The following is a 16,753-nucleotide window of genomic DNA, read 5'->3' on the forward strand; positions in this document are numbered from 1 at the left end:
AAGTTTATTAACCCAGCTAGCAACTTAACAAAGAAATTCCCATAAATAATCCCTCCATCAACTCCATATCAACGTTTGTCTAAAATTATGTTAGGAACTCACAAAAAGTTTTCGGAAACCAGCAAATGCGGCTGAAGGGGACGTCACTGGACAACGTCAACGCCGGCGTCAATTTTAAAAACGCATACGGAAATATTGGTGGTTAAGGTGTGAAACCACTTATCCCCATCGCGGGATTACAAAATGTCCACGTCTATAATATTTTTTTAGATGAGAAACTATATATTATAGCCAACCTCAGAACTTGAAATTCGTACAGAATATTCTGCCAGTAGAGAAGAAAAATCTAGGAAGTTTTCAAGGCATGACGTTGAATATCATTCAAAAGTTTTAATGAAGTATGACAAGGAGTCTGCAACGCCGTAAACTGAGATACGTGGTTCCGCACTTTAGACACAGATTTAACGTTGCGAATCAAACCACCCTAAAACTCTCTCTTGCGTAAAACTAAAGAGTTTATATGTCCCCTAGAACCGCGTACGGTGATAGTAAAACACCTCATCACTCACACTACCCATTCATATGCACCGAACATTTTTTTATCGGTTTAATCCACTTAAAACCAGTCTCTTGCACAGTCCATTGCTCAGATGCAATTTTTTTCGGAGGTGTGAGCCGCTGCCGATGGGCACGGACAGTGAAATATGAATTACTTACCGCCTTCAAAATGGAATGATACTTCGGCGCTACAACATGCGTGTAATAAATGTTGCCTACTCAGTGATTGAAGGAGTTTTTAGGCCGCTGTCCAACAGGTATGATTACTTGCAATCAATGTTGGGGCATGAAAGTTGCCTCCTCGACGAAGCATTCTTGATAGAAGTTTTTAAAATTAATAAAAAAAGAAAAATTATTAAAAATTTTTAAAAAAATACGTATTATAAAAAAAAACAAGAAAAACAGGCATTAGTAGTGGAACATATTTTTTAATTCATACTTTGGGTAGCTCTACAATAAACGTGAGAATACAGTGCACAACATTAGCTCTTTTATAGACAATCAGTTCAAATTCTGTACAATTAACTCTATTAGTTGAGGATTTTTATCTGGAAATGACTAAGAGAATCATTGTCGCATGTCAAGACTTTTTTTTACATTGGTTCAAATTAACGATTTAATTATTTTAACCTTCATTACGAAGTTTTCATAGGTTTCTGAGAGTGAATTAGTTCAGTATTTGGATACCAAAAATGACTATGATCAGATCGCTTTCTCGAACAATACGGCTATGAAAACTTCCCTTACCCTTACCTAAGGTCAAACTGAATTTCTCTGGCATTGTTTTAATTCCTTATTCAGCCTCCAATGATATTTCATTATTCATTTTTGAGAAAACCCTCAACCATGGTAGACATGAATGATTGGGCGAAGTTTAACCAATAAAAAGAAGTTGTGATTTGAAAAGAAAGAAAAAAATCGAAGCCTAAGAAGATCGATGTAGAAGAGGAAGTAAATTAAGCAATTTATCAATGTCAAATAAACTTCGTCCTTCATCCAAATCTTATTTTAAATATTCATTACAATTACATAGATATGAGGATTATACAAAAAAAGTATAAAAATATAAATGTATATCTGGCGACACGCAGAAGGGTTAAACATAATAAATCGATTCTTTGACTATGCTAACTCGGAGATTTTACTCGCGTTGAACCCACCTTTTTAAACATCTTTGAAAGGTTCTGTCCTGGAATTTCATTAGGCAATCTGTAAATAGAGGCAATAATTATTAGACGCTTCTCTCATTCCAGCAAGCTTTTAAAGCTTTAATGAGTATAAATGAACGCGCGATAATTATGAAATTCTAATTTTTCCTATAAATGCTTTTGTCTCGTATTGGGTTTGTTTTTCTGTCCTTCCGCACTGAAAATTTTTCTCAACAAATCTAAAATCTGGTTCTCCTTGAAATTTTTGCCTCGGAAAATTGCACAAAATCATACTTCATGATGCTGATCACTTAAGACGATCAATTCGGAAGTTTCCTTTAATACCACAAAAAGGATAATATAACGGTTTGTTAATACATGCAAACTGAACCAAAGTCTTGTATCATGTACACCAAAGTAAGAAAAGAACCGATGAAACTTCGATTGTTTTTATGTGTACAGTATAAATATTTGACGCTGGAATCTCTTAGGACGGTTCATTCTGCTCTTTTTTGCACCTAGTTTATGCACTTTTATAATGGATAATCATAATTATTATTCTCCTAAAAATAATCGATTTACGTAAAATTTGGCATCCTTCTTCATAGTTTTGACGATATACTCTCAAATATCTCTGGACGATGTAAAAAGTAATGTCTCTTCCTTTGTACTAATCGGTGAATTGGAGGTCACCTGGTCCTCAGTAAGAGAGGCAAGATCCGTGCAATTTGTTGGAAAATCCACGTAAAAAATCACCATTAGCTATGTAAAATCAGTCTATGGCTTTACGGCTAAAAAAATCCAAAAATTGCAACAGATGTGATATTGTGATAGTTACTTGTGCGCTTGAGGAAAATGATCAAATCTTTTGTAATGATGGACCTAAAACCCAATAAATCCATCAATTTAGCTAAGAAGACGTCCATTTTTCTCGCACTAATCACTTTAGCCGCAACTGTTATTGGAAAATTTAAGGATTTTTCAAATCAAGGTGCGATGATAAATCCCTGATCATCCAACAGCTTAAACAAAATTTGATGATTTTCTGAGTCTGGTTGCTATGACTGCAACTCTCATGGCAGTGACGTGTAACATCCGGTAATCGCAAGGACATAAGAAGAGGAAAAGCCACGAGAATCGAATATGATAGTGTTGACTATCATGCCGGAGACTTGGGGTCCAAGTCTGCCGGCTGAACCCTTCCCTAGCAGGCTGAGCATCCATTGACGCATGTCATCATGGGCTTGGGGCACTTGCGACGTAGACTTATTGGCATGAGGACTGCGAGAATCAATAAGAAACCTCCCAGCAGGTTAACGATCATGGCTTCACTGTACTCGCCGATTCTTGCTTGGAAGTAGGCCTCCATGCCTCTGTACCCAGTTCCTCTGCAAATCAAAAGGAAAAGTTTTGCTGTTAATGAATATTTATGCTCATTAACATAGTATATATGTCGCAAGCAATTAGCAATCGCCGGCAATTTGGAAGCAGTTCACATCTTGTTTCAATAACTCGCAACGATGCGCATCGACATAGTAAAATTTTTAAGGATTATGGTCTCCAAAAGCATCAGCTCGCCTTGGAGCGCCTTCATTTTTTGTGATACTCTACGCTTTGTCACTGAGTTAGTTTAGTTGCCTATCCGATCTGAACCCAACTAATGTCACGGAGTTCACTGCACGCTCTTCTGAGAATGCCTATCTCTACTATGTTTTTACGGTGAGAAAAGTGCTTATTCACATTATAGACAACATAATCAGCACTCTAATCTTATTATTTTGTTTTTGAATTGTATGCTTTTCTACATTTATTTACCACTGGCTTGCCAATTGCCTGCGACATGAATGTGCGCTATGAGGTAGGCCGAAAAAAACAAAATTTCTCAGAACTGTCTGTAGCTGGTGGGGATGATTTTTTATGATACCGATGATGAGCATTCGTCCTTATCGCATTAAAAGTTTTGAATTTTCTGAAGTTCTGAATCGAGCGTTTTCGTTTTTCGTCTCCACTACTTTCAACATTTTTTAGTCCTCGTAATTTTTCATGGACGGAATATTTACGTTCGGCTAGTGAAAATACTTGGATGCAGTACAAAAGGAGGCTAATCCCGAAATTATTGCTCAACTGGGCCACTTTTTGAGGCTTAGAAATTAATTAGAATAATTGAGAAATCAATGTTCTGAAAGTTACAGGCTCTCTGCATTATCTGTATTCAATCGATGATTTGAAATCCCACAAACCTTTTATTTCTATTTCTACCCGCTGATTTATTTCAATCACCCTATAAAAACTGCCGGATCGCTAATTCAAATCCTAACTGAAACACAGTTTAACTATGCATTCACAACTACGAAAACATGTCAAGGGAAAGCGGTCACCGCAGGCGTGGAGGCTACTTCAATTTTATTCTTCCGTCTGTCACGTTTGTAAGGCGCAATGATACAACTATTCGTACTCTCCGGAATGCGGGAGGTATCACGCCGCACTTGAAGGCGTTTTTTAAGGTGACAGTTTCGTGACCGGGATTGTCGTACCGCTTGGAGTCAGGCGCACCAGAAGGATGGATAGATTGACCTTACGACCTTATTCAACAGTTCTGCGCTCATCTCCTTGTTTTAAATTTTTGTTTTCAGCTTTTTCTCCTGCTGGGAATGAGCGAGTAATTTTGCCAAAACGTCCTGCCGGTGTTTTCGTTGTATTTCAGCTTTAAAATCCTGCTATAAATTGCTAAAATTGTTAATTTTCTCAACCAATTTTCGAGTATACTAAAAAACCGGCTGGTGTCTAGCACATTCTACAGGATATATTTTAAGCTCATGAAAATCAATAATTGTGAGGGATCGTAAGACGGTTAAATGCAGGGATCACTTCAGTGACTTTGACGCGAGGCAGAAAAGTAGGTGTACCGAAAAATATGAGTTGCTTGCTCATGGAGACATTAGTTAAAAGTACGATTGTCTAGTAATTTCTGCTAGTAGTTGATGTGCCTCTTTCCATCGATGTGTTAAAGGCTTCCATATATATGTATAAAACATTTCATAACTGTAGTGTAAATCTCATTTGGTAAAAGGGCGTTTTAAATGATGACTGTAAACACAGCCCGTACTCTCAAAAGATATGTTTAAAACCTTTTCCTTTTAGTAAAAAAAAATCCTGAATATACGGTTTTACTGGTGTGGTGGACGCGGACAGAGCCCAATTTAAAGGGGGGGGGGGCCCACATGGACCACAGACAGTACCGGACAATTTTGGCAAATGTTCCCTCAAATGTTTATAAGACAATTTTTTTTTTTTTTTTTAATATTTTCTTAACCTTTGCCTTGAGCAATATGGAATGACTGACGAATATTCCGATAGAAAGGTTAGCTTGCATGTGATGTGATAAAACATGAGCGGAGACATGCAACGCCGAATTGGAGATTTTTGCAATATCCCTTCGCGGGACCTTAACAGGAGCTTAGGTAATTTCTTCAACGAGAGCATGCAATAACGTTCGTTTTCAACAAATAACGTTGGAAAGGAACGTTATCTGCGGTCGGGAGTAAACTAAAATACTTACGCAGTTGCTTTTGGGTCTTTCTGGGAGACATACAGAATTCTTTGCGTTAGACCTGTCAAAGCTGTCGAGATCGCCATTAACAGCGTTGTCATACCGAGTGTGGCGTGGATTGGGATAAAACCTTCCCTGATTCTTTGCGCCATTCCGGAGCAACAGTTCGTCAATACAAAACTAAGGACTCCGCCAGTGAACTGGAAAGCATAGGTAAATAAAAAATAAACAGTGTTCCAAAATAATTCATCCTAGTATTCAAAGTGAAGCACTAAAAATATGTGGCTATCAAGAATGCGCTTCTTTGGCATTGTCAGTACTGGAGGGTCTGTGATATGGCCCTCTTAAAGTTCAAATGGACCTCACCGTAAGTCTTTTGTGTTCAATTGGGCTCACTCGATGAAATTTAAGCAGTGGCGAGCGTAAATGATCGATTATCGATATTTCCCGTTTGAAGCAATGGTAAAGAATCGATTATTAAGGTGTTCGTTGCGAACATCCTATCTATCGATACTTTTTCAATAAGTTTAAACAGCAGATCAATCGATATATCGCAAAACACGCCACGCAACTGAATTTTAGGCTCACGTGGTCATTTTTACCTTCATTTGTGTAAATGTTTAGAAGATGTATGAAGATGTTTTTTAGTGTACACCTGATTAGAAACCACTGCCAAAATTGAAACACAAGGAGGCTATAGGTGTTTTCATCAGGAGGGAAGATCATCTGGTGCTGAAATGTCAGAAATTAGCAAACGGTAAATCAGTCAGAGGAGTGAGCTTCCTTGGAAAGCGATGGCTGAAGTCGAAAAATGCATGTCCCCATTGCAATGTCTCAAAATCGCCGATGATGTTTCCTTCTTCAAAAAATAAATCAACCCTAAATCCCCTCGAAACTTTTTTGTATTTATTTTTGAATGAGTGGGAAATGATAAATTTTGTTTAAAAAAGAAAACTGTTGATTAGTATCATTTTGCAAATCATCAGGCAAAAATGAGCAGGGATCTACGAAGTAGCAATGGAAAATACGTATTTTTTTACTACTGTCATTGCGTTTTTTCGCTGAAGAGGAAGAATAAGACCCACCAAAAAAAATCTATAAAAAGCAACTAGATCTTTATCCTCTCCCAGGCGGCGATTGTTATGTTAAATTAGAGAGAGTATATACAGGGTTATTCAAAAGTCACGCACCACTGACCTTGAGAGGGTGGCCATTTGAAATTTTTGAGTTGCCCCCGCCCCCTCCCCCGAGAGAGATCAAAAACTGGAATGTACCTAAAAAAAAGTTTCCCCCTCGATACGAGGAAAAACGTCTAAACCGTAAATCGATATCATAATTAGAACTAAAGTTATGGCCAGTGGTGCATGACTTTTGAATAACCCTGTATCTATTGTCTATTATCATATCGCAAGATGATCCGCAAACTTCCTGAGATTGCACTCAGTGTTATTACCTGAACTGCGAATAATATGATGGTGATTAGCCCAATCCAACTGTGAAGAGTGATCAAGTGATGTTCAGCCGGCTTCACGAGTTTGTGATAGTTGAAGGCGGCCGAGATTCCGAGAACGATACAGGGCACCGCCAACCCATGAAGAGCAAGATGTATACATTGCATGTACCCGTGCCGGCAGCATTGACCCAATCGGTAAATGAGTAACGCTGCGGAAGGTTGGTTCGTTAGTCAAAAATAAGCAAAATATCCTAAATCTCAGTCTTACAAATTCTTGTAGTGAGAACATTTTATCATTTGCCGAGGCATCAAACAAAATGTCTGATTTCTAAAATGGATTTCTCAATTTTTTATTTATAGCGAGACTGATTATCAAGATTAAAAGCTGCCTGGAAAGCAGAGGCGAGACGTGAATGATCGATTATCGATATTTCTCCATTTGAGATTTTGGTAAAGAATCAATAATTAAGGCTCTCGATGCGAACACCCTCTTTATCGATTCTTTTTCATAGGTTGAAATGGCAGATCAATCGATAAATCGCAAAGCACGCTAACGTCACCGCTGGAAAGGTACAAATCGAGGACACTTGCTCGGACTTGTCCACCTGTGTCTGATTCTCAAATCAATTTAGAGTGGTTACGTTGTTTAAACCAATATAAGTTTTCCTTCATAAACAATGTGAAGAAAATTACTACCTTAAAAGGCACCAGGGGGTGGGCCTTGGGGGGTGTCAAGTAGCTGTGATAAAAAAAAGATCGAAAAATTTTTGAAGTGTTTTTGAAAGAGTACGGAAACTTAGCGGTGTAAGAATATTTGCAACACAGATTGCGGCACTACCGTAAAATGTAATGAAATAAACATCAAAATTTGCAGTTTTGGTTAAAAAGTCATGTCCGATCTCTTTAATGGAGAATTTGCACGCAAATTTTTTATTGCTTCATCTGAAAGTGCCTAATGAGCTGAGTTCGCAATATTTTTCATAATTTTTTTCTGACATGGGAAATTGGAGAAAAATTGATTTAAAAGTGAGAAAATGTGCCGCCTTGTGACGTCATCTGGCGGCATTTCCCATTTAAACACATGTATTTTAGCAGAATCGGTTATTTTGTCATATCTCCTCTAATAATTGCTCAATTTATGAATCAAGGGTATCTTCGTGTTCAGTTCACTCAGAGGATTCCACTTAAACAGGAAATTCATCAAATTTCAGACCCTTGCAAATTCTCCATTGACTCGATCCTCTGTGCGACGTACACCGAAACTTACAGAAGCCCGAGAGGGAGATGAAGCCGCTGATCATCATGACGGGGTGGTAGTTGATGTTGGCCTGGGCGTCGGTGGCTGAAAATCCGACAGTTTTCCGGAAATAAAAAGCCCAGATGAAGACGAGGACGGTCGTTCCAGCCAGCATGAGGATAATGAAACTGTGCAGAAGAGCTGATAAGATGGAGCATCCCTTGTTGCACTGCTCGCATCTTTGTCTGCAAAAAAGGAAAAAGGGAATAGAAAGCTTGCGCCGGCTTCTGGCTCTTATTTTATAAAATTTAGATTACATCATCAACTGTATAACAGTGCAATGTAAATACAAAAATGAACAATAAGTAATGAGAAAAAAACCGCACTCAAAATGTAATGCAATAATAATTTATTGGGTCTAGATTAAACGTGGGCTGTACCTCACGGAAAAAAATAGGGTACTCGATACAAGTTAAAAATGCGCCATCTAATAAAAAACACAGCAATGGAGATACGTGATTTCGCAATTAAGCCATGAATGTGCGACACAAGGAAAAAGATTCCAAACTTGCTTCAGTGTAAAATTTATAAATCGAAAAAGTTGACAAAGAAAACTCAGTTTTCTGCTCCACAGCACCAGGCGAAATCCTAATGGGTCACAAACTCAATAAATTTTCGAGTTCGATTCGATTTGCCTTAATTGATAAAATTATTACGACTTCAAATGTTGCCATTTTTAGAAAAGAACAGCCATTGCTTTCTGTTTGCAGGAGCACGATTTATAAGACTTCATTATGCGGGTGAGTATGTAATGTATCTGTTACTTTTGGTAACATACTTAGAACATAGGGTATATAATTATTCGATTTTAAATATAACTCACGGGTAAGTTACGCAAAACATGGTAAAAGGTTTTTCTTTCTTTCTGTGTTTTTATTTTTTTCCCTGAAGGATCACTTTAAAACAAGGGAGAAACAATAACGAGGCATTTTCGAGTTATTTATGGAACACTGTTCGATTCCGTCGCATTCGAAGATGAGATATTTAAGGTTAAATATACACCATGCATTTTTGCAGCACACTGGACTTGCTACTCCTCACTGTCGATTTTAAGGCCACAATGTAAACTTAGACTTTAACGCCTAGAAAAAATTGATATAGGAAAATGAAGAATACGATTTTAAAACAAATAAAAAGCTCAAGTCTATCAACAGCTCTAGATAAAGTCAAAACTTCTGAAAAAAAACAAAAATAATCAAACCGCTGTATAATTTTGCAAAAATAAACAGCTGACTCCGAGGCTCTCGTAAAGTACATATTTTGATAGGTTGCGCTTTTTTGGCGGGAAAACCATTGTATAATCTTCTACCGCTACCAAAATTTGAAGGATAGGTATCTGAAATATACTTTAAAATGGATGACACCTTTAGCCATAGTTCCTGCAAATGTTGCCGAGGAGACTGTACTGCCGGTGCACCCGAATTATCTCTGATCGCAACGTTATGCACCACTTTTACGTTTTATTTTTAATACATTTTTTTAAAAAAAAACTACCCTCAGTTTTTGTGAGGAGTTTCCGCTAAATTAACCTAAATGATCTCAAATAAAAGTACCAAAAATTTTGACACGATATTTTCGTTCGTTCTATTTTCCTTTAAGGTAACCCAAAAAAAAATTAATTATAATCTGAGTTTCATAATTGTTACAATGAGGATACATATTTTCCCTAAAACTGGAGCAGGAAGTCAAGAGTGATGTCACGCAGTCCTGCAGCATTCCCACAGTCTCATAGGCGCTGATATGCGTTTCACGCCAACTGAACCACTGCACTGCGTTTGGCGCAATGCGAGAAGTATTCATGCAGTCTTGTAGGCGCTAATATGGGCCTCGCGCCGACCACACTGTTTGGCGCAATGCGTGAAGTATTCCGTAAGTCTTGCAGGCGCTGATATATGTTCAACGCCGGCCGCACTGTGTTTGGCGCGATTATTCGATCTCGCGTTGGAATAATCGCGGCATCGAGTAATAGAGCTTGAAAGGCCTGTGTTGTGTTTCAACGCCGCCGTATGAGCATTCCAACGTTGGCCAGTTTCTCCCGATTAAATATTTTTTCCGAGAAAAGTTAGGAAAGTTCTTTATGCCCATAACCATTATTCAATCTTAGCACTTCATTCATCATCAGAGAGTAAGTTATCGATTACTTGTCAACAATCTAACGTTAACTAGCGTTAACATAAAAATGAGTTTATTTTCCAACTGTTTCCTGTTTTGCCAAACGTCTACCTTAAATTAACTTCATTTTAAATTCGCGCATTCCTGTGGCAGATGTTAAGGTTTCTTTCGCGCAATCCTGGATTACTGGAATAGTTGTACGTCTGCGCCGTCATCAACACGCGTTCACGCGTCTCTTATTTTTGGCATTCGATAAAAGTAATTGTTAAGCAGTTTGCTTAAAATGCACTACGATGCGATGTGTCCGAATCGGTAATTATTTTGAAAGAAAAGAAAAGAGAAGAAAAAAATTAGAGGTCTCTGAAGCACCCAAGGGCGCTGGTAGAAACAACTTATCTACAACTTAAATAGCATTGGCTTCTATCTTATAATTATTGAAGCATGATCTGGAGGAAAGGGAGAGCTTCACAAGGGACACAGAGAAATATTGTCGATGGCCTATAATCTTAGATGAAATAGCGGTAATGGTTTATGTTTAGATTACTTATTAGAATATCCATGTGTTGAAAATTTCTGATGAGGTATTTTCATCAGGTAAAGGTGTAAAAATCACGGCATAATACTCACTCACATGTTAGAACTTAAGTGGTTGGCATGCATGGGGCTCGTACTGACTGCGTAGGATCTGTGACAATCTATCCCACTTTTTCTTTGTGAAAGACGGAAATCCTCTCCTCCTATAAATCAGGCTTCAATAAGTATATGAATCGAAAAATAGCTAAAAATAGCTTGAAACTTAATTAAGAATACATGTAACCGTCCAAAGAGGAAAGGATTTTAATCTGGTCCACGAAAACTCAAAACAGTTATTGATAACAAAGCAAAGAGGGATGTTCCACAAACATTTTGGGACAAAGACCGCCTTAAATTGTCAAACCTATACCAGGGTTATGAAGATTTGAAGTTTCCATAGTTCAAAGAAAGTAATTTTTAGAAAAAAGGATTGAAAATTTTAAGCTGTCCGTTTCAGAGTCCAGGATAGCCGAATCATAATTCAATTATACGCAATCTTTTAGCACAAAATTGAGCTTAATTGCTTATATTGTATTCTTTAGGACCTCGCAAGTTTTCAGTCAATATTTCAAACTCCGATTTCTCGACTCAATTCCACAAACTTCGCTGTGCTGAAAATTTCGGCTCTCTGGACGAAGGTCCCGTTTCCCGTGGACGATCACATGTAGAAAGAATTTTATATTTTTTCAACTAGAGATTTGAAAGTTGATAAAAGCTCCTTTTAAGAGGTGAGTTCAAAGCTGAGAGCTCCAAAAGACAAGGTGGCCGCTGAGTACCCTCCTTCCATAGAAGGGGGGGGGGGAGAATCGAGAAGGGGCGGGTTCGAACTCAAAATTTGCAAAAGCTAACTCCTCGAGTTGTAGTGAAATTTGAAATGTGATATAAAATCGAAAATTTTAGTAGTAAACTGAAGTATTTATTCATTACTTCTTTGAACCTTCAATCAGCCAAATTATTAAAAAAATCAAGACGGCCAACTCACCTTCTGTAACTCAACATAGAGAGGGATCTCAGGGATAGGGTTTTGTCAGAGTGTAAACTATTCCATTGAGTTTTAAAATATTCTACTCGCCAAGAAATTTTCCTTCATATAATTTTATTAATCATGCAGGTCCTAAAATCTCCGAGAATAATGTTCTAATTTCGCTTTGACGAGCGGTTGAAGGTCTGACGAGGAGGCGACAGTCCAACATAAATCGCCTCACAGGTTCATTAATTTTTTATACGAGGGCCGACGACGTACATTGTGCGGCATTTATGTCTAGATTTACCCTTCAAATTTAAGTTTATCGGTAAATGCATTTTTAGAGGTACCTATTTTTTGAGAAGAATTCAACGAAAGAACAGTTCTTCGGAGAAGTTTCATTGACCTTCATCGGTCCGCAGACCGAACAGATCGTAGACGTCGTAGACTGGCATTGTTGGCATTGTGGGGCACTGGGACACGGCATGATCTCGGCTTTATATAATCGCTGCGGACAAGGATTTTTGATCGGGTTGCATTGCATGGAATAATTCTGCCCAGGAGCTAATTCGAAGCTCTCGCATTCCTCGGGAGCGGGCTGGCAAACCATCTGGAGTCGCGTGCGGGACGGGCTGCTGGGGGCGTAGTTGTAAGGGGCTGAAGGAGATTGCGATTGCGGGGAGTAGGCGCGGTACGATTGGGCAGGCGGGCAGTTTTGGGGAGGTAAGGACGGGGGTGGCGTGCAACGGCGAGAGGGTGGAGAATAATGTCGGGCAGACTTGGGTGGTGGAGTGCATCGAGATGGAGAACGTTCTCTTTGAGAATTGGGCGAGCAAGTGCGTTGGGGCACTGCGGGAGGAGGTTGAGGAGGCGGCGGTCCACAATCCTGGAGGGTGGAGATCGGCGGACAGGAGGGTGCCGTCGGTGCGAAGGACGCCAACGACACATCATCGTCACAACCTCCACCCCTCAATTTTTCGAAGGATCGAAAAGCGCCTTTGATTCTATCCTGCCGGACTGACGTGGGCGGTAGGATATGGGGATCCTCGTCTTCGGATCTCTGAACCCAATCGTCTTCGCCGTCCTTTTCGTACCTGTACTTTATCTTCGGCCTCTTGCCTTTGCAGTGCGATCTCAGGGGGAAGCGGAACCTGAAGAGCCTTTTCGTGCACTTGCTCTTCAAGGGTCTTCGGTCGCAGGTCGGGATCATCTGGAAGCCGGGTTGGCACATCGTCTCGGGGCAGGTCCTGAACATGGTCTTGTCCCGCGGGATAGCGTAAGGGATGAAAAACTTGTCGTCGTTGAGAGTCCTCCCGCGGTTTCCGTATCTGGACATAGAGCTCAGGGACATCTGTCGCGGGGGGATGCAATGGGCTTTGAGCAGTAGTTTCTCTTTGGCTGTTGGTTCCCGCAACGGTAGATCGCCGACTGACGATCTAATTCGACTCGCCGCGGACTGCTGTCGACCTGCGGCATTGTAAAGGCGGTCATTGTAGATTCGTCCGTCTGAGGAGCCTCGATATCTAAGGAGATCTCTCATCTTCCCGCCCAGGTAAGCGTCCTCTTCATCGTGTGCGAGGAGTTTGCACAGAGTGAATATATCTTCGGACGACCACCTCTTCCGCGGTGGAGTCCATTTAGGACACTCCTCGGGCTCTGGTCTGTTGATGTCCACCCAATCGCAGTCATCGTTGCAGTCCTCATCGACATGCCGATCCTCGCGCCTTCGCATCCGACCCATCGGCACTTGGCACGGGCTAGCGACGACGCATCTCTCTTTCGACTTCTTTCTCTTTTTGGGTTTTTCCTCTGCACAGAAGTCGATGTCCGGGGGGTCCAAGTCGAATTTCACCGTCGAGGGCCTGTTTGGACGCTCTGAGCAACATTTGTCGGATTTGGTCTCTTTTAAGATCGGTTTGGACGAGCATCCTGAAAAGGGAATTATTATTAGTCAAGTCGGAAGGCTTCTGCTACGTTGCATTTCCAGATATGTTGTTGCACGTCTAGGACTTTCTTTGAAATGCTGAAACAAATGCATGAAATGCAACCCAGCTCATTTTCATGAGCTCATTTTTCATTGAATCTCATGTGAAGCTTGTAAAAACTATTGCTGCTTGGACTAACAATAAGCCAAAATAATATGTGCTCGTTCATTGACGGCGCAATAAATTTGGCACATATCAATGGTAAAATCTGAGAGGCACACATGTTAACTTGCAATAGTGTCTTAAACATTGAATGTTATCGAGGCTCATACCGTACATTTACATTCGCAACGCACTCATGTATCTTGCGCAAGTGCACACACAGCGAGCACAACGAACATAAGGCCTTTGAGATGCGAGGTATTGATGACACGATGACGCAAGGTTGTCGTCTCAATGGGAGGTCTCGACACCAGAAACGCGCGAAATTCAAAAAGGCGCGTAGCAACTGCCGCCTCCTCTCCTTCTCTATTGTCTTTCGACCAGAATCTTTGCGCACCGGCATCAGAGCAAGCCGGAGCAACTATATTAATAACTCGAGGGAAATTACTAGAGCATCTCGCTCTCGCTTTTAAGGCGCTTAAGAAAAATATAAAAAAGCAGACTATAGTAACGTTACTATCAAATGGACTGCATTTTGCAATTTGGAACTATAAATTCTGGCTCCTCTGGAAAAACATGTATGTGCATAGGGAAACTAATGGCACATACGTTGTTTTTAAACCGGGCTAGAATTTACAGTTACAAATTGCAAAATGCAGTCCAAATGGTGCCTAAATGGGAAGTTGGGATACTCACTGAGACTACTTTTGGATCCGTCGCGACAACTGGGACAAATATTTTTCGAGGTATCACTTTTGGTGGGCTCGGCGAAGCATTTGCATTCGCACTTGCTCCTAGAGTTACTTCGGGATCGAGGCGGTTTGACCGGACAGCAGAAGTTACTCGGCGCACTGCTGACTCCAGAACAGCTGCTGTCTGAATCTGAGTCATCTGAGTCGTCCGATTCCGATTCGTCAGAGCAATCGCTAAAAACAATCCCACAAGATCAGTCTTTTGCCATCTGTGTATCCCATGAGCAGTGAGCACAGAACGGCGAGGATTTAAACCTCAACCGGTGGAACTGCTTATTATCTATGTAGTTATTCTCAACTTTGATCTGGGCACTACCTAAACTTGCCCATAATTCTGCTATCGAGCAGGGGCGGACATGCCAGGAGTGCGAGGGTGCTTCAGCGCCCCAAAAGCAAGGGGCTCAGAAGGTCCCAGCCGGTTTCTTTTAGGGCCCCTTAAACCTCAAAAACCCACATAAAGGAGAACTTTAGGTTAGTAAGAGGGGGCCGGGGCCCCACCCGAGAGGAAGGGGCCCCAAAAACATATCAGCACCCCAAGAATTTTCGAGCGAGACCGACTCTGCTATCGAGACTCAAAAATGCATTACTTACGGAGAGAGAAGAGTTGTTATAGTTTTACAATGCTCATAGTGGACTCCAGGTTCCACCTACTTTTCTTGTCGTCTGGTGAAGGCTAGACTGTACCTAACAAAGATTGTAAAAGTAGGTGGGATCTGAAGTCCGCTATGATTAGTCTAGGAGTAACGATTTATTTTCTTCGTCGAGTTAACATCGATCCTTTGAAATATTTGCTTCGAGTATACCCTTCGAAAATTGTGTGTATAACATCCTCCAAAGAATCAAACCTAGTTTCTTAAAATTTTGGGTGGACTCCGTTATTCCAAGTATAGTTAAATATAGATAGAATAGTTTAATCTATGCCAAAAATGATCGGGTACTGCAAAATTTTCCTCTCGAGGAATTTTGCTTCTTATGTCTTAATTGGTAAGGTACACGCTGAAATTGAAACCGCATTCATCTAAAAATTTTAAAGGGTTTCTACGTACACTGAAATCCCTGTTTTTAAAGTAATTTCAAGGAGATCTCAAGTCGAAAGAGCTTCAAAGAACATTAAACAATCCTCTACGCATGCTGGATGATTCTCTACCTAGATAATTTAAAGTTTGTAGATCTTGATGCTTCGAGCAAACTTTAAAATCCTCATTATTTTATGATGATGCTGCGGACATTTACTAAGTATCCAATTCTTTTGGATTTTTAACGATAATCCCAGTATTCAAAAACATGTCCCAATGTTGGCTACTCAGCCAGAAGTGGCTCTTTCTCGGATTTTAACATCATCCATTTACACTCAATTAAGTAATAAGCATTAAATTTCATTGTCTATGATTGTGAAAGTTGAATAAATTGGTTTTGTCAAATCTCATCTTTCAGGGGTTAATCCAGACTAATAGAAGAAATAAAATATAAAAAATTGAAAGCTATAAAAAAAAATAAATTGAACAAAAATTCAAATGATATATCTGAAGGCGTGCAAGTTCCATTTTCAACGCAATTTAAAAAAAATGTCTTTAAGTTTACGACGTTTTTGAAATTAGAATGCCTCAAAATAATTTACCTTCGATTATTGAAGTGGACTCGATATTTCGGAAAATTCATTTCACCTTAGCAGTTTTGAAAGAAACAGAAGCGCGACACATGATGGTTTTTTCACTAAAAAAGGATGGAAATGTTGGTTTATATTTTTTTTATTACAAAGTTTCACAGTCCCCGCCTTAATTACGTTTGAGACTGTTCTGAAATGGTGTATTTTTGAAAGGTCTAACGCAATGTATACAACCAAAACGTTTAAATAGAAACAAATTGTCTAACCCATTTACAAAAAAAAGAGAAGAAGAGACGCACAGTTTGTTTTGATGAACTGAAATTCAGAGGTTAGGACAACGTAAATTTTGTTCGTCTAGTCCGAAGGCTTCAATTATTCACTTTCAATTAAAAATATAGGAAACGGTGGGGTACGATTAAGAACAAAAAAATGTGTCCTTTTCACTCAATATTCGGTGAATACACTGAACTATAATTTTTGAACTAAATATGTCACATTTTGAGAGGACCGTGATTTTACGTCCTCCAAATTCCCAGCTGATTAGTTGGAAAGATCACTATCATCAAGGATGCTTCATAGTCAAGCATACACTTATCTTTGTTGTTATTGTTTCTTTCTCCTTCCTTTTCCGCCTTTTTTTAGGTTTCCCATAA

The 16,753-nt window shown here is 39.7% G+C and overlaps 1 protein-coding gene across 1 annotated transcript; it reads right to left on the reverse strand.

Moving 5' to 3' along the window:
* Nucleotides 1-966: 966 nt before the first annotated feature.
* On the reverse strand, nt 967-16,677 carry LOC109037885 (uncharacterized). Its single transcript, XM_019052741.2, has 7 exons — nt 16,113-16,677; nt 14,439-14,668; nt 12,006-13,584; nt 7,977-8,191; nt 6,710-6,918; nt 5,266-5,456; nt 967-3,094 (listed from the first exon to the last, which is right to left on the reverse strand). The coding sequence occupies exons 1-7, from the start codon at nt 16,151-16,153 to the stop codon at nt 2,911-2,913; spliced, it is 2,649 nt and encodes an 882-aa protein (XP_018908286.2). The 5' UTR covers nt 16,154-16,677; the 3' UTR covers nt 967-2,910.
* Nucleotides 16,678-16,753: the final 76 nt, after the last annotated feature.

This window comes from Bemisia tabaci, chromosome 5, assembly GCF_918797505.1.
Source record: "Bemisia tabaci chromosome 5, PGI_BMITA_v3".
Taxonomy (NCBI): Eukaryota; Metazoa; Arthropoda; class Insecta; order Hemiptera; family Aleyrodidae; genus Bemisia; species Bemisia tabaci.

Excerpts from the sequence above, each read along its gene's own strand:
- LOC109037885 (XM_019052741.2), bottom strand. The coding sequence starts at position 16,153 with ATGAATTTTCCGAAATATCGAGTCCACTTCAATAATCGAAG. Across the intron at positions 14,669-16,112 it reads GTCCACTTCAATAATCGAAG|CGATTGCTCTGACGAATCGG; the intron begins GTAAATTATTTT and ends GATTGTTTTTAG. Across the intron at positions 5,457-6,709 it reads TCATATTATTCGCAGTTCAG|TTCACTGGCGGAGTCCTTAG; the intron begins GTAATAACACTG and ends TATGCTTTCCAG.